Source organism: Desmodus rotundus, chromosome 3 (assembly GCF_022682495.2).
Source record: "Desmodus rotundus isolate HL8 chromosome 3, HLdesRot8A.1, whole genome shotgun sequence".
NCBI lineage: Eukaryota > Metazoa > Chordata > Mammalia > Chiroptera > Phyllostomidae > Desmodus > Desmodus rotundus.
The window spans coordinates 17,768,065-17,786,354 of NC_071389.1; the positions used below are offsets into that span (position 1 = coordinate 17,768,065).

Consider the following 18,290-nt stretch of genomic DNA (forward strand, 5'->3'; position numbering starts at 1 on the left):
CAATCTGGAAGTGCTTTGGGAAGTCAAAAGTACTTTGCAAATGTAAGTGGTTATTATTTTACGGTTATTGTTAAGGTCCTCCCCCTCCTGGGGCTTGTAGATGGAGCCAGACTGAAAGGCAACCCAGGGGAGCTGCCCGCTCACTCAGAGGAGTCGCTGTATTTTCCATCAGGCGGATCTGTCTCTTTGGCAGGTGGGAGCCGCATTCCCACGTACTAAATTGTTAATAGCTTCCCTAGGGAGTTCCTTTCTGCTCTGACTCCTGCGATTTCTGTTTCTCCCCTGCTGACATCTTCTGATGCCCCGGTTGGCTCGGGATTTCCCATGCGCGTTTGTGGGTTTTTTTTTTTCCCTGAAGTCAAGGATGAGGACAAGCTCCGAGCAAAGCCTGGGTTACCAATCCATCACCCAGCTGTGAAGGGTGGTGTCTTCTCTGTGCTTGACCAGGTGCGGGGGTGAACTCAAGGGGAAAACTCTGCCAAGCAGAAGCAGAAGCAATGAGTTCTTGTGTTTTATGGGGGTGACTCTCTAGTCTTTGCTCTGAGAGGCAACGTAATATTGTAGTCAGGAGACTGGCTTTTGGAGTGGCATCCCAGTGGTGGCTCGGGCAGGCAACCTCACCTCTGCAAAATGGAATAATAACAGTAGGACCTCACACCTCTAGGGCCGATGAGGATTAAAGGAGATAACCCACAAAGCACTTGGCGCAGTGCCTGGCGCATAGCAAGCTTTCTGTAGATGGCAGCGGAAGGATCATCATGAGTGGCGACCACAGAAATGAGACTGCTTTTTAAAGGTAAATAGGCTAGAATGCTCCCATCCAGGGGTTGATCTCTTCAAGGTACTCACGTTGGGAGGCTATGGGGAATCCCCTTCATTTTATTTATTTTTTAAAAAGATTTTATTTGTTTTTAGACAGAGGGAAGGGAGGGAGAAAGAGAGGGAAACATCCATGTGTGGTTGCCCCTAGCACACCCCCTACTTGGGACCTGGTCTGCAACCCAGGCCTGTGTCCTGACTGGGAATCAAACCAGCGACCCTTTGGTTCACAGGCCTGCACTCAATCCACTGAGCCACACCAGCCAGGGCAGAATCCCCTTCAGATGCCTTCCAAGTTTCCACTCATTCCTCTAAAATGTCCTTAATGGGGGCAATGGACACGCACTTGGCATGTGTCTTAGCTTGGGCTGCTATTAACGAAGCACCATTGACTGAGTGGCTTATAAACAGCGGAAATTTCTTCCTCACAGTTCTGGGCACTGAAAGTCCAGGGTCAGGGTGCCAGTGTGGACGGTCCCAGCGAGGGCTCTCTTCCGGGTTGCAGATGGCTGACTTCTTCTTCTGTCCAGCGCAGACTCTTAAAAGGAGCTGTCCATGATGGCACATATGTTTTTTGGCAATTACGATATTTCGCTCATGTACTTGGTCATTTCCCTATCTTTCACAGTTTCTTGACTGTGAGCTCCTTTGAGGGAGCAGTGGTCTCCCTCATCCTCACGGTGTAATAGTGATGCTTAGGCAGCCTGTCTCAGTAGGCAGAGCGTTGGCTCTTTCATCAGATCCTCCCCCAGTCCTACCCCTCTCTCTACCTCATAGATGAGAAGGCTAAGGCTCAGAGAAGTGAAGGGAATCTTTTTCTGTCTTTTGCCTCCACCGTAGCTATAAGTTTCCCACATAGCATCTCTGTACCCAGGAGGGACTCAAAATACATTGTGAAATGCAATTTTTAAAAATTCCTTTCAGCCCAGTGCGGCTGGCGCATGCCTTTTGGGTTGGGAGTAGCGTATGGAGTTGGAAGAGGACAGAAATAAACCCTGGTTGGGACCACACTTGGAGGACCCCAAATGCAAGGCCACGGAGTGAGGATAGCCTTGTTTGGTGAAAAAGCCAAAAGCCAAGAGCGGGCATGGAGCTGGGACCTGGTATTTCAGTTCCGAGTAAGAGGTGTTGCAGAGTTTCCGCAAAGGGTTTTAGTTCCTTAGGAGAATTCCTAGGTCTGCAGTAAGCTATGTCCGTTCTATCTCCTTCACCAAAATGGGAGCTCACCAAAGCTGGAATTGGACTTCCTATTCAATCACTCCCTCAGTGAGTGCTGTGCGAAGGTGGGCGCACAGGAGTGCACAAGACCGTTGTAAAGGTGACGCACAGAAACCCAGTGACTGCCAGGTGGTGTGTGGGACATTCTGTACGTGACGCTACGAGAACAAATGACCAGGGAGCCTGGTCTGGCTGGTGGGATGAGGGGCAGGGAGCAAAGTGATGTTCAAGCTGACACCTGAAGGACGAGTAGCACTGGCCTGGGGACGCGGCTGGGCCTTCCCGGTAGAACAAGTAGAGGGCGCAGCGATCCTGAGGTAGGAGAAAATGTGGCTTGTTACGAGGGCTGAGAGGGGGCCAGAACTCCAGCAACGTAGCCCTCCTCTTTCCTGTTCTAATTTCTTTCCCCTGGTACCAGAAAAGTCTCTGAGGACAAGGCCCTTAGGTACAGGGGGGAGGGTTTCGGCAGCACAAATGACCACAGAGCAAAAATCACCTCTCTGATGAGTCCTCTGGTGATCAATGGGAAAAAGCCTTGTGGGGAGGAGTCTACTGAGGCTGACCGGGGGCTTGGGCAGCAGCTAGGAGGGGCAGAGAGAATGGAGGGGTGGGTGAACTTGGGAATTCTTTGTTCTTTCTGGGAAGGGGTCAGAGCCTTGCATATAGATGGATGACTCAAGGCAGAGACTGATATGGGTGAGGGGTCCTTGCTAGCCACTCTCAGGGCCAAGAGCATCACCCTAAAGCCTAGAGCCCAGGAACCCCAATGTGGTCCCACTCCATTCCCCCTTGGGACCTTTATTCATCTAACTATCATTTTCTGATCCCCCCCCCCCCAGTGACCCCAGCCCTCTACTGCATGCAGGGATCAACCAGGCCTTGTTTCCCCGAGGAGGAAGCAAACTCAGATAGAAATAATTGCCATCTGGGATCATTTAGTGTCTAGTCTAGTCTTCTGATCTGTAAAATGGGGACACATAACAGAATCTACTCCGAAGCGCCGATACACAGATAAAGTGCTTATCACAGTGACCAGAACAGAGAATGGTTAGTAGAGAGAATGTTCCGGGCAGGACAGGAGCCCCAAGAAGGAGGATAGTTTTGGATGTGGGCAGGCAGGCTTGGGGGAAGAGTATGCAAAATGACCCTCCTCCAGTGGCTGTTGAGCCCCTGCCCACCACCTCATCCCGTTCTCTCCACATTGGCTCCCCGCTTTCCTTCCCCTCTTTCTGGCCTCTTTTTATTCCCTCTGACCACCGGGTCTTTGTGCATGCGGACATGTGGTCGCTTTATCTGGAATGCTCTGTCCTGGTTTCTTCTCTAAGTCAGTTACTCTTCAAATTTCACCCCTCACCCTGCGTGTCATGCCCTCAGGGAAGCCGTCCTGACCCCCGGGCTTCGTAGGCCCTGCCCCAGGAAAGCCTTGCTGTCTTTCACTTCCCTCAACTTGCAACTGTATCTTCATTGGTGTGATTTTAGGGCTGTTGTCTCTCCTCCCCTGGGCTGTAAGCCCCGTGAGGTACGGGCCGCATCTGGTTTTGTGCGCTAGCAGATCCCCAATAGTACCTGGCTCTTAGACTCAGCATCCCCTCCAAAATCTGTTGAGTGGAGGAATGGGGTGCAAGAGAACCCCGGAAAATAATGCTTATTCGTGAAGCACTTACTGTGTGCTGGCACTGAGCTGGTTCTTTACTGGCATCGTCTTAATCTCCCCCAACAACCCGGGAGGCAGGTGGTGTGATTATCCTTTTACAGATGAAGATAATGAAGTTGAGAGAGGTTAAGTGACTCACTCAAGGTCATTATTGGTCAGTGCTGGGGTGAGAGGCAGAATTCACCTTCAGGTCCTCCTGACTCCGAAGGAGCCTTTAAAGGGGTGTGTGGGGTCGGGGGTGGGGTGGGGGGGGGCGGAGGTACAGGGGGCGGTGAGTACCGGCTGGGGTGGAGTACACCCGAGCCCGCGGAGCGTCTCTGGGGAGGGATTGGGAAGCTTCCTCGGCCCAGCTCCAAGCTGGTGGTGCAGCACCCGCCCCCGGTCTCAGGCGCAGACTGGAGGCCGCCTCCCGGCCACGTGGTGCGCGCAGCGGGCGCGTCCGAGGAGCCCGCACAGGCTCCCAGCTCAGAGCGCTACGGGCGAGGAGAGCGGGCGGGAGAGCTCCGGGGAAGGGTTGGTGCGGGCGGCGAGGCGGGCGAAGGAGGCAGCCGGCGGCGTCGGGGCCTCGGCCCCGGCCCTTGGAGAGCTCTTCGCGCCTGGTCTCTGCGCCCTGGGCGCACGGTGGAGAGGAACGCGGCGCGGGCCGCCCGGCCGCTATGGAGTCGGCCACTTCCACTGACACCGAGCTGCAGTCCCCGCTCCTTGCCACCGCTTCGGACGTCTTCCCCAGCGCCTTCCCCAGCGCGGGCACCAATGCGTCGGGGCCGCCGGGCGCCCGTAGCGCCTCGTCCCTCGCGCTGGCCATCGCCATCACCGCGCTGTACTCAGCGGTGTGCGCCGTGGGGCTACTGGGCAACGTGCTCGTCATGTTCGGCATCGTCCGGTGAGTCCGCTGCCGAGTGGTGCCACGGGCGTGGACCCGGGTAGTGTAGGGACTGCAGACTTGGGACCCTGACCTCGGACTCCAGACCTCCCCGGGCCTCCGTACTTCCTGCAGGGGGCGCGTGGGGCCAAGCGGGACGACCACTTCCAAGGAAAGGAGGACGCTGAAATTTGCATTGTATCTGTGTGTGTGTGTGTGTTTAAATAACATTTGATCATCTGTTGGCATTCCCTTGCCTCTGCATCAGGCTATGGGGGACTTTTTGGCAACAGTCTGTGTATCTGCCAGTTTGTGAGTGGGTGACTCTGTGTTTGTGACAGAACAAATTCTCTGTTTGGACCTCTGAAACCCATAGGGGCGGGCAGAGGTGCCCAAGGTGCCATGGGCCTCCAGGGAGACAGCTGTGTATAGGCTGTCGCTGCAGCAGGGGCGACAGGAGTGTGTGTGTGTGTGTGTGTGTGTGTGTGTGTGTGTGTGTGTGGAGTGTGCTGCTCCGTGCTGTAGGGGCACTCACCAAATCACACTTGGTGATCATCGGTGTGTGTGCTTGTCCCACATGGTCAGTTCGTGCTTCTCTCTGTATGAGAACGTGACCGTGTGTTGTTTCTTGTCAAACCCCTAAAGTCCTAGAGGAAGGGAAGCATCCAGAGTGGCCTTGGACACTTATGTTTGTGCACTTGTGTGTGTTTGGGAACGGAGAGCCTATGGTTCCTGGGTACCGTGGGCATCTGCTCTGGGTCAGCCAGTCAGGTCTTCGCTCCTGTGCCCAGTGGCCATCTGGTCAGGAGCTCTGGATGTGATTTTGAGAGGCCTCAGATCCTCTTCACAAATGCCCTTCCCATTTCCTCCTCTCATAGGTTTTTAAAAAAAAAAAAATCAAAGGCAACAGTGGTTTACTTGGGCTGGAGTTTGTACTTTCACGTCAGGAAGTGAGGCTCTTTCCTCGGTATCCGTGGACCTCTCGGGGAGTCCGAAACACCATTGGCTTGCCCCAGAAGCAGCCCCCCGGCCCAGCTCTGCTAGTTCAGACAGAGGCAAAAGGATTGAAAGCAAAGTCCTATTTTTATAACAACAAAGATGTCCTGGTATCTACCGATAGTTTAAAATGGGTCCTCTGTACTGGTTGACCGAGGGCACAGCCCTAAACCTCTCTGGGCCGTAGTGACTCAGAAGTTGGAGATGTGAACTGTGGTCTCAGCCCAGTCACTGATGCCCATCCGAGTGAGGGCAACGCTCCCCTGCCCCACCTCCCACCGTCCTCAGGTTCTCTGTCTGAAGGACAACACTCAGTCTCCCCTGCTGGGAAGTATGGGGTTTCTGCAGGACAGAGCACAGAGCGCGGGAGTACAGTATTGGGTGGCTGCATGGGTGTTGAGGGGGCTTTGGCATCCATGATCTCTGGGGGATCTTTGCTCCCCCAGGCAGAGTGGAAGACACAAGAATTTCCTGTGTTTTCAGTGACTCATCACCAGGTACCACGGGCAGATTCCCCCCCACAGGCAGCACTGATCTTTGCTTTGCGTTTTTGTCAGTGGTTCTTCCCACTTTGCCTTTGGGGATAGTGCAGGGTTTAGAGTTGGGCCAGCTGGCGAATGTATTAATCCCGGCTCTGCCATGAACTGGCTTTGGGACTTGGGTAAGTCACTTAGTCTCTCCTAGCCTCGCTTTCTTCATCTATAGAATGGGGTAATAACGGGACCTTCTTCAACAGGGCTTTTGTGAGGTGTCGATGGGAGAGCATATATAATGCAGCTGGCCGGGTGCCTGGACCCAGTAAGTGGGAGCTGTCTGTGTGATGAAGAGGAGGAATTTTCCAGAGTGAGGGCGGCACTCGCCCTATGGTGGGCCTGACAGTAGCTACTGTTCTGAGAGTTCCGGGGTCCTGGCATACACCCTCTCTCAGGCGCCCTTGGTGCTCTCGCCTGGGAAAAGCTGAGCGTCAGCGTGTGCAGTCCCAGTCCCAGGGCTTCTGGCTGGTGGGCTGATGAGCTCAGCGCCCCCACTGCCCTTGAGCTGCGGGAAGGCCTCTCATTTCCGAGGGTCTACTCAGGGAAGGCCCTGGGCTCAGCCTGCTTGGGGTACCCGCAGCCGACCTTCCCCAAATCGCATGATCGAATGCTTCTTGACAGCAGCGCAGCTAAGCCCCCCGGGTCCCCACTTCACCCAGGCACTTCCCCGGCCGACCGTCTGTGTGGTAACCGCACATCTGGGTCTCAATGATTCAATCCTCCCCTACCTCCCTGTCGGGTAAGCATTAGAGCCCTTATCATCGTCCCTATTTTACAGGTGAGGAATCTGTGCTTCTGGGAGAGGCAGGGTGACTTGTTCTCCTAAAGGCCCACAGCTAGCTAGACGTGGAGCTGAACCCTGGTCTTGGGACTCCAAGTCCAGAACTTTTTTCAGAGCTGCCTGGGTGGAATAGCATGAAGGAGGAGGCCGAACCTGTCCTTCCTCTTGTCCCAGAACCCTCAGAGAATGATGGGGACAAAAGGATGGTGAGCCTACACGTTATTTGGCCCCCTGTATTTTAGGCTGCTGTCCTTGGGGGTGGGGGGAGGGGAATGAGGAAGACTCAAAATTAGTCCTTCCCCACTGAGTGGGAGACTAGGGGCAGGGCAGCTGCCTGGGGCTCGGCTTCTGCTGGCAAAGTTCCAAGAGCACCGGGGAGAGGGGAGCCCAGGACATGGAAAAGCCTCTGCTCTGTCTCTCTGGCCCCCCATATGGGGCCTGGCACAACTAGTAAGGGAGTCGAGTCAGTTGATTGGTTGGATGGATGAATGAATGCATGAATAAATGAATGAATTCTGCTTGTCAATCTTGAGCTTAGGCAGTTTGGGGGGGTAGAAGGAAGGGAAGGCAAGGTTTACAAGGGAAGATCCAGAGGACCCTTGGGGCAGGAGAGCAGGGTGGCATAGTGTCAAAGCTGGGGCTCTGAAGCCAGACATCTAAGTTCAAATCCTGAGTTTGAAGCCACATACTTGCTGTGTATTGGGACTAGTGACTTCACCTCTGAAGCTCATTTCTTTGCCTGTGAAGTGGGAATGCAATGCATCCTGTGTTGTGAGGATTAAATGGGACAACATGTTGTCTCTGAGCCTTTCAGGCTCTTTGAGAACAGGGAGGGTGTCTGTGTGAAGGAACAGAAAGAGTTACCTATTCAAGAAAATTCTATGGCTGCTCTGTGCTGGATGCGGAGATGAGGAGATGTGGGAAAAAGCCCCTGCCCTTATGGAGCTTGGAGTCTGGTGGGAGAGTCGGCATTCATTGGCTAGTCATCCAACAAGCTTAAATTTGTAGCTGTGGAAGAATCTGCGGGGGTTTGGGAGCCCACGATGTGGGGAGGGTCTCACCTGGGGGCGGGGAGTTCAGAGGAGGCCTTCGGGGAGCTGATGGATGAGGAAGGGGTAACTGAGTAAAAAAGCTGAGGGAGGAGCTTCTGGTGGGAAGACGACATGGACGAGGTGCTGAAAGACAGGAACACCGGGATCTCAGAATTAGACATCACGAAGCATTCTCCATTCCTTTTCCTCCTATATCCTGCATCTCTCCCCACTTCGCGGGCTTGCCTGAGAGGCCCACCCATCCTTCAGGATGCAGAGAGGGGCCTCTGGGGATTGCATTTTTAGCAAACAGCCTGTGGTTCCTAAAGTGTGAGCAGGATATTTTGGAACATCTGCTCTCCAAGCAGAGCATCACTCCCTAGTCCTGTGATGTGAGTTCGGCTGGCTGGTGACTCCATGGGTCCTCAGAACAGATGCTGGACAACCCCTGTTTCTGGGTGGAGTCAGTGCCTGAGCAGGGCGGGCATCTCAGAGGTCCCTTTGGCAGCCCTCTGGGCAAGATGGATTGTGAAGAGCTTAGCAGGAACCCCCCCCATTTCTGACACATCACTCCATCTTCCCTTTGCCTGGCCCAGATCTTCCTGGTCTGCCTGCCCCAGAATCCAGGTAGGTAAACTGAGTCTGTGCTTTTCCACTTGGCCTCTTGTCTGTGCCCCAGCCTGCTCTGTTTCCCTACCTCCACCTCTCCCTGATCCTGGTTTCGGCAGATTGGCACCCTGCTATTTGTCTTACCGCTCCAACTCCACCCTCACCACGCCCCCTGTTCCTCCTGATTCTCTGTTTTAGGCTCTGTGCTTCTCTGCCCCTTGATCTCTACCGTAGCTCATGTCTCTTTGTATTAAGCGCTGGCTCTGCCACCTACTGAGACCTTTTAGCAGGTTGGATGGCCACTCTGCATCTCAGTTTCGTGGATTGTAAAACGTAGATTTTATACCTGCCTCCTAGGCCCCTGTGTCCTGAAGATAAGATGATGTTGATAAAGCATTGTATTTTCCCTCCCAACCCAGGTGACTGTAGCACGGAGCTGGGAGGGGAGGTTGAGCCAGGCACTGTGGGCTGGGGCAGATTGTGACAGGTTCTGGTGTCCCCTCTGTCTACTACCAAGATGCTAAGGGTTGCTGGGAGGTGCTCAGGTGTCAACTTTTCAGGATTGGGAGCTCTGAGTCCCCATCTTGATTTTTTGGAGCCCAGAATAAACTCCTTGCCTTTTATCTCTCTCCCTTCTCTTGTGGCATGGGTCGGGGCCAGAGACCGAGTGCCCTAGGCCAGGAGAGATCCCAGGGAGGTGACACAGTGCAGTCCTAAAGGTCACAGCTTGAGTTCAGGTAGTGCCCCATCTCAATCCCAGTTCAGTCACATCCTGGGCAAACAGCCTGAGTCCCCTGAGCCTCATTGTGAAATTGGGGTGATCATTGTAGCTTCTTGGGAGGATTAGGGAGCTCATGCGTGTGAAAGGCCACAGCCCAGCACCTGTTGTGTTGTAAGCCCTCAGGTAACCAGCACCTGGGCAGCTGCAGAGTGGGTGGCCCGGAAGCCTGGCTGTATTTTCCGCCTTGGGCCCTCTCCTACTTCCTGCATCGTCTGCACATTTACTCGCTCGCCAAGCATTTGCTGATGCTGACCCCTGCCAGACCCGTCCAGCCCCAGCTCCCACTCCCAGGCTCTCAGCTTAAGCCTCAGCATGGCCTCTGGCTCCTCACCCAGGCATGCCCCTCAGGACCCCCTGGGTAGTTACATGGGGCGGAGCATTCCAGACACACAGAACAGCATGAGCAAAGAAAGGTTCGGTGGGTGTTCCAGAGCTGCAGAGGGCGGGAAAGTTCACCGTGGCTGAGATTAGAGTGTCAGGGCTGGGTGGCTATGACAGTGGAAGAGGGCGTAGGGACAAAAGCAGGAAAGGCCTTGCCAGCAGGTGCCCTCCTCACCGCGGCTGTCATGGGGCCTGCTATGAGCTTAGCTTTGGCCGGGCTCTGGAGCCAGGGATGAATCCACCAGCTACAGCCTCTGCCTTCCAAAATTCCTGGTGAGGCACAAATGTCAGAGGAACTCCACGGACCAGCCCGAGGTAATTGGAGGGAGGATTGAGGAAGGAGACAGCTTGGCAAGGCTGTGTTAGGGGCCAGAGGTTGTACTGAGGCTCCACTTTCAAGTCTGGACGGTGGGAGCATGGGCTGGACAGACTCTCGGGTCCCACGGTAAGGTGGCCATGCTGGGAAATGAGGGAGCTTTGGGTCACAGGCCATGGGGGAAAGGACCTTTGGAGCAATCAGTCTGTCCCGAATGGTGTTCAAGAGGATGAATTTGGTGTGGGCTGTTGTGAGGAGGATTGGATGGGGAGGGCCTCAATGTGCGGAAAGCAGAGAGGCCAGCTCAGGGTGATGGAAGAGAGCCGTGTGACCTTGGACTGGTCACCGAAACCCTGGCCTCAGTTGTCCTGTGAGGCGCTGTTGGACTTATAGGAAGGCAGGAGGCCAGGCCAGATGACCCCTGGTGAGGAGGAGCAGGAACGGTGAGCAGCAGCCCTGGCTGGTGTTCCTGCTCTGTCTCCTGGCCTTGACCCGGAGCCAACACTTCCCAGGCTTTCAGTTCATTCCCTGAGGAGTGTGTGACTCAGACACAAGTGACTGAGACCAGAGGAGTCACATAGGGCACTGAGGAGCCTCCCCTGAGCTTCTGCCACACACCAGAGGCTTGTCCAAGCCTCGCGACGGCTCTGCCACTGGGGCTGTAGATTCTCAGGTACAGATGAGGGCGTAGGTGCCACTCAGGCCCGGCAGGTGCAAACTCAGGTCTTTCTGACTCCAAAATGACTCTACTTTGACTCTGCTACTGCCGTCCACGAGGCACAAGGGGAATGGGGGTGAGAGCAGAGGGATGTCTGTTCGAGAAGGCAGGAACAGGGCAGACTGCAAACCTCTGAGCCTCTGCGTGGGGTAATAGCTGTTGAGAGCTTGGGCATTGGAGCCAGACTGACCTGGGATCACATCCCCAGCTGTGCCACTTGCTGAGAGAATGAGTTTGGGCCATACGTACACAATCTCTCTAAGCCTCAATTTTCTTATCTGTGAAATGGGAGTAGCAATAGACCCGTATAGGGTGGTTATGAGAAATTCACGAGGCATGACGTGAAGGACTTTGGCCCAGAGCCAGGCATTTAGTGAGCATTCAATAAACATTTTCTATTGTTTCTATTAGTTAGAAGAGGAGTGAGACTTGCTTCTCATTCATTTGATCGATATTTATCGAGCCCCATAGGAAGTAGAATTATTGGGTGGAAACTGTAGGGAAACTTTATCTCTTCAATATTAGAAACATCCTTTTACTATAAAGGTAACACAGTAGTTATTTCAGAGAAAACCTTTGTCTTTTTTGGTGTATTTCTCTTTCTCTCTCTCTCTCTTGCCCCTTCCTCTGTGTTTTAATGATGTGAGGATCACACTATAAATAATCTCATCATATAAAATATTTTGTAAGCTGCCTTTTCACTTAACATTATGTTATAAGCACATTCTTATGTTATCAAACATTCTCTGAAAATGATTTTTTGATGGCTGCATTATGTGAATGTGTTCTGTTTGGGGGACTTATGTTATTTCCAGCACTATGCCAATCTAAATGATGCGTCTGTGAACATACTTGAACACTTATGTTTGTACACATCTCACAATTTCTTTTTTTTTTAATTTTATTTATTTTACTTTTAGACAGAGGGGAAGAGAGAAAAAGAGGAAGAGAAACGTCAATGTGTGGTTGTCTCTTGTGCGCCCCCTACTGGGGACCTGGCCCACAACCCAGGCATGTGCCCTGACTGGGAATTGAACCGGTGATCCTTTAGTTCGCAGGCCTGCACTCAATCCACTCAGCCACACCAGCCAGGGTGCACATCTCATGATTTCTATAAGAAATTTTGCAACTGTCAAAGCTCTCCAAGAAGGTGTAGGCGCTGTGTAATATTGGGAGCTTCCCATCACTGAGGTATGTGAGGGGACACTGGCCACCCCTGGGTGCAGGTTTGGGTGGAAGGAAAATAAGACAATTTTAGGCTGCTCTCACTATGGCTGAGATTTGAAGAATGCTTCTCGGATGCTGTGATTTCAGATTCTCTTTCTCCCCTTCCTGGCAGATGATGCCTGGACTTTGAGAGGGGCTGTGCAAGGGCAAGGCATGATTTCATTAAGCTCAGAGTCCTGGGACCTCTAAATCCAATTGGCTACCCAGAGCATCATAACATGCCCAGGAAGAGGGATAATCGTGGGGTGGGTAGGACAGAAAACCTGGCGTAAATGAGTAATTGAGCATCATGCAGGCTTCAGCAGCCCCATTACCAGCTGGGGGACATGGGGCGGGATGGGGCATCTGGGTTGTGCTCTGTTGATTTATAGCTCCCAGTGCAGCTGCAGAAATCAGTAGCTTTGTCTCTGGCCTGGGCGTGTGTGTGGAAGAATTGTGTTTTTTGTTGCTTGCCGAATCTTTCTCGGCAAATGGAAAGAACACAAACTTCAAAGTCCTCTGAGCTGTATTCAATGAACATCACACAGAGAGGTGGAAATAGCCTCGCCCTTCTCCCTGCGGAAGTAACCTTTCACCAAGGCATAGAATTTTGAATTATGGATGATGATTCTCTTTATTGAACACTTATTTTATGCCATGTGTTTTGCTTAGAGATGTGTATACAGTATTTTATTTAATCCTTATACCCATGTGAAATGAGCCCCATTTGATAGATGAGGAAAAGTGAGGCTCAGAGAAGAGAGATAACATGCTGCAAGTCTCAGAGTCAGGTTGAAATCAGGCTACTCTGACCTTAGAGCCCACACTCGTAACCACTGCCCTGGCTTCTGCTGCCTTGTATGTCAAGGTCAGTCTATCTGATTTACAAGGGAGGAAACTGGGGCCTGGAGATATTCTGTGTCTTTTGAGTTAGCAGCCAAATCCAGGACTGGAACCTGCCTTTCCTAACCCCTTGCCCCCTCTTCTTGTGTCTCTTTCCACGCTTGAAATTACTTGGGCTAAGGGAGAGCCAAGGGTGGCTGGAGATCATGGTACCCAGGAATGGGAGAAGTGGGTTCCTGCACAGGCAGTCTGGCCTGAGGGCCACCGACAACGCCAAATAGGCCCCAAAGCACCCCAAGTTTCCTGGCACAGGGCCTGTAGCTGGCGAGGCAGTCATACCCTTCAGAGGAAGAGAGATTGGGGTTCAGATCCAGGCCTGCTTCTTGCTGGCTGTCTGCCTTGGGCTCACCTCACTGAGCCCGTGTTCTTGTCTGTGAAATGCAGGCGATAGAGAACCACCTATTGAGCAAAGAGGAAAAAGGACTCATGGACACGGATAGCAGGTGGCGATTGTGGGGGGTGGAGGGATGTATGAGGGGACTGAATGGTAATGGAAAAAGAATAAAATTAAAAAAAATAAAATGTACCCTGGAAAGAAAAACGCCTGTATGGCAGGGCCGTGGTGAACATCCACGCCCCTGCCCCTCCTAAGTCCCAGGCGCACTTCCAGGCGCAGGGTGGGCAGCAGTGAGCAAGGCACCGTCCCTGCCCTCACACAGGTGACATTCTCGTGGGGAAGAGAGAGACGATGACAGACCAGATGTGAGGCGAAGGCTGTGAGCAGTGAAGTCAACTGAAACAGGCCTGGGGACAGAGCCTGGTGGGGCTGCAGGTGCATACGGGGAGGCAGAGGAGAAGGGGGCACTAAGCAGAGGCCTGCTGCTGGGAGGAAGTGTTTTAGGTAGAGGGTACATGAGGTCAAAGGTTAAGAGAGAAGCTATATGGCCTTAGTGCAGGGCCAGGCCAGTAACAGGAAATTGTTGGTGATGATGACGCCCTTTGGCCGGTTGCCTAGCACTTGGGCACCAGGGAGAGGGATTAAGCCAAGGGAGAAAGGCTGCTTCTCCAGGTCAGCCCAGATACCCCTGCAGGACAGATGGAGGTAAATCTATTTCCCTTGGTTACAAAAGCTTATCCTCCTGAAGTGCTAGGAAATGCCCCTCATCTAGTGATTTTCCATTCCCTCCGGGGGGGAGGGGGTTGCCCTGCCTAGAGCTGGCAGGTAGCCCCCAGCCACTCCCTCCACCCACTCAGCCTTGTCCTCCCAGATGAGAGAGGGTGCAACAGCAAAGCAGAGCGAGTTGACTCCACAGGGCTTCACAAGCTAATCCGAACCCCCGACCTTTCTCGAGTGCTGACACGGTGGTTAGAGCTTGGCTGAGTGCCTCCTATATGATCTCACGTAATTCTCCCAGCTCCAGGAGGATGGCACCATACTCCTCTCCCTTTGGCAGACGAGGACAGTGAGGCCCAGAGATGGTGGTTCATTGGCTGAGGACCACAGTTGCTAGGGGCAGTCAGCCTTTGTACCGATGGCCCCTCGACTCCCGGAATCCGTGCGAGCCAAGTGTCCATGGAGTGATGTCCGTGAGGAAGGTCAAACTCATGATACCCTCTGATTCCGATAGCAGCAAAAGGACTTTTTCATACAGCCAGAGATTGGGAGAGGCCGTGGGGCAGGGAGTCTGGTTTATAAAGTTATTAAAATAATCAATTGTTAATAAATAAAAGTGAAACTGTGCCGTGTGTCAGGCAGCGGGAGATGTGAGAGGTAATGCACAGCCTGGCCCAAGGCCTAGAGGTGGGACACCTGGGCTTTTTGGAACACCTAACTTTCGATCCTGGTTCTGTCCTTTCTACACTCCCAGATGGGCACCTCTCCCCTTTGGGTCAGCTTCCTTCTGTGAACAAAATGGGTGTGTACTGATTGACCCCCATTCCCAGGGTGGGTGTTGAGTCAACGGGGGGCACGTGTGTGAAGTGCTCTGCATTGGGGCCTGCCTTGCCCCCTTTGTCCTCAAAGAGTGTGTCTGGGGGGTGGGGGGCAGGTGAGGCAATGTGTAGCATCCAGACAGGGTCATTATTATAAATGATAAACTTGTGGGTAATATTTTTACATGGGACTGTGGGATTGGGACCTTTCCTTGGCGATGGTAAGGACTCAAAATGATCAAGAGCCTACCACCCACGGCCGTGGCCAACATGAGCATGTACTTTGGTAATAATGTCACAAGACTTTGTTCAGGAGACCTGACATGAAAAATCTCATTTCATCTCTACAACGCAGTAGGAGGCAGGAAGAATTTAATGTGCTTGTTTTACAGACAAAGAAGCTGAGGCTCAGAGATGTCAGACTTTTGCCCAAGGACACCAGTGTTAGTGTCCGTCCATGGAGCCTGCCCTCTCTCTGCTTTATTGTGCTGCCTCTCATCACATTTGTCCCCTGCCACAACCCGACCTGGTGGTGGTTGTCGCTGCCCTTTTCCGGGTGAGGGGACCATGGGGCGGCACCAGCAGCCTTAGCCGAGAGCCGGGGCTTTGGGGTCTGTGTCCGTCAGGGCCTCCCAGAGAATGAGAACCAGTAGGGTGTGTTTCGGGAATCGGCTCATGTGACTGCGGGGCCTGGCTCGGCTGGTCCGAAATCTGTAGGGCAGGCTGGCAGGCTGGGGACCCTCAGGCGACAATGAGGCTGTGGTCCACAGGCAGAATTTCTTTTTCCTCAGGGAAACCTCGGGTTTTTTTTTTTTTTTTAACATGTTAATCACAGTAATTTTCATTTTATTTTCGAATTACACTGGAAACCGCATTTTTGTTCTTAAGGCCAACCTTCATTGTCAAGGATACTCTCCTTTACTTAAAGTCAACTGACTGTAGTAGATCTTAACCACATCTACAGAATACCGTCACAGCAGCACCTAGATTGGCGTTTGACTAAATCACCAGCTACTGTAGCCTCACCAAACTGATACATAACACTAACCATCACAGGGTCAGAGGGACCCAGCTGGAGTCCTAGTACTGCCACCTGCAGGCCGTGTGATTTTGGGCAAGTCTCTCTGCCTCCCTGACTCACCCCGCCCCCCACCCCCCCCATGCTGTGAGAGTGCTTACCACAGTCATTTGTTATGAGGATTAAATCAATGATGCAAATCCAGTGTGTTTGTCCAGAGCCTGTTACATAGAGAGAGTGGAGATGCACACAAAAGTAGATGTTCATGAAGTAGTGTTTTCTTTTAACTTTTCTTTATGGGAATATCTTTGTTTTAAAGATTTTATTTATTTGTTTTTAGAGAGGGGAAGGGAGGGAGAAAGAGAGGGAGAGAAACATCAATGTGTGGTTGCCTCTTGCATGGCCCCCACTGGGGACCTGACCCGCAACCCAGGCATGTGCCCTGCCTGGGAATTGAACCAGCGACCCTTTGATTCCCAGGCTGGCACTCAGTCCACTGAGCAACACCAGCCAGGGTGTGTTTTCTGATTGCAGTGCAATTGGTTGTTCCTGTGATTGCCTTCCGTTTTACACTGGCTGCTCCTGGAGGGCAGGAACTGTGTCTCATTCATCTTCTGTCCTGTTTTCTAGCTCAATACCTGGCCCTAAGGGGCTATCACTAAGTATTTCTTAAATATCTAGTTGACACGTTATTCATGAGACTTGCTCTGTTGAGTTGGGATCTATAAAAAAAATCCCCCATCTACCAGACAAGAGGGAAATAAAATGTGCAGCGACCACAGGCCTCTGCTCTCTCTAGAATAACCCTTCTCGGCTTAGGGAATCTTTCCTCCAGGGGCCTTCTCTGATCCCTCTCCTCTGTGTCCGCAGGGTGCCCTACGGGGCCCATCAGAGCAGGGACCACACACATTTTCAAACAGGTGATGGCTGCTCTATTTCTCTCCCCCCCGAAATGCGTACATGTGGGGTTGGGGGAGAATCCTTTGTGCATAGCTGGAGCCCCACCCTCGGGGCTGACACTCAGACGTCATGTCAGTAGGTATTTGGTGGGGGGCATGTCCTACTTCCAGAGATCCATGGGTTGACAAGTCACACTTGAGGAACTCTGCTTTCCTGGGGCCTCTCTTATGTCTGGCTGCCCCATCCCTCCGTCCAGCCATCCTTTAAGCCAGAAGCAGAGCCAGGGTGATGGAGAAGAGCTTCTCTTCCCAGCTTCCACGAGCATATTGTAGCCTTTGAATGAGGAGTCTGCCCTGTGTATTGCTGACCTGGCTGGCCTCCCTACTCATGTTCAGCTCAGGGGCCCTGTGTTTCCGTGGCCCAGCTGTTAATCTTCTCCAGTGACACACTCACTGGGTATCATTATAATTAACCACTTTTCCTTCCTCGGGCTTTGCCAAAACTGAGACAGCTAATTAATTTCTGGCCACTTGCTACTCCTGTTGAATGGCGGGTGGGGACGGAGCTAGCAGCCCTTGCTGCCCGGCTACCTCGTTTTGCAGGTCTGAAGAGCAGCCACCCTTTGTCTGCAAATAGGGGGAACCCCGCCCCGAACCCCGCCGCCTGGCAGCTGCCCTATTTAAGCAGCTCCCACAGTGGGCAGAGCCTTTATGATCGTGCTCCAGCTGTGCCTTGGCTTCCTCATTTGTAAAACAAAGGGATTGACCTTGATGTACTCGGTGGAGAAGGTGTGGTAGAAGTTAGAAGTCAGAGGCCTCGAGGCCCCACCCAGGCAATGCCACTCCTTGATGGTGGGGTACATTTGATGAGCTACTTCACCGCTCTTAGCCTCAACATTCCTCACCTGTGAAATGGGTTTATAATGCTCGCCTCCTGTGGTGGTCGGGCGGACCCAGTGGCATAAAGAATGTACATGTGGCATTTGCTGTGCGGGGCAGCGGGCAGCTGGCAAGGGCTCAGAAAACACTCTTAGCAGCCACCTTTCCCTTCCGAGCTAACATTAGGTGTTCCTGACGACAAAAGTCCTTTTGTTGGGACAGCTGGGGAGTGGAGTGACTTTAACAGGATTTGCTTCTGTATTTTAGGCCACGGCTGGCAAGATGGTGAGCCCCTTTGTATTAGCTTCCTCGGGCTGCCGTGACAAGTTGCGTAAACTGGGTGGCTTAAAGAAATGGATTCTTCACAGCCTAGGAGGCTAGAGGTCTGAACCCAGGCAGGGCCACGCTCCCTCTGAGGCTCCCGGGAGGAGCCCTTCCTCCCCAGCTTCTGTGCATGCTGGCAGCCCTTGGCCTCCCTGGGCTTGCAGCTGCGTCGCTCTGGTTTTTGCCTCAGTCTTCACGTGGCCCCGTGTTCCTTCCGTCTGTGTGTCCCCTTTCATAAGGACACCGGTCAGATTGGATTCAGGGCCCACCCGAATTTAGTATGACTTCATCTTACCGAATTTCATCTGCAAAGACCCTGTTTCCAAATTGAGGTCACGCTCTGAGGATCCGGGAAGATGTGAGTTTTGGAGGCACCTGTTCAACCCAGGACAGTCTTAGGGCTCACTTTTCTCCTCTGTGTAAGGACGCTAGTGGTAGCAGTTCCGTCGGGTTGCTGGAGTGACTAAGTGAGGTCGTCTGTGTAAGTGTT

At 52.8% G+C, this 18,290-nt stretch overlaps 1 protein-coding gene across 1 annotated transcript in view; it reads left to right on the top strand.

Annotated features, from left to right (window-relative positions):
• The first annotated feature begins 4,201 nt into the window (after positions 1-4,201).
• Positions 4,202-18,290, top strand: part of OPRD1 (opioid receptor delta 1) — a 30,272-nt gene continuing 16,183 nt past the window's right edge. Inside the window, exon 1 of the mRNA XM_024554767.4 lies at positions 4,202-4,574. Within this exon, the coding sequence (XP_024410535.2) occupies positions 4,348-4,574 (227 nt within the window). The 5' untranslated portion in view covers positions 4,202-4,347. The remainder of the gene's footprint in view (positions 4,575-18,290) is intronic.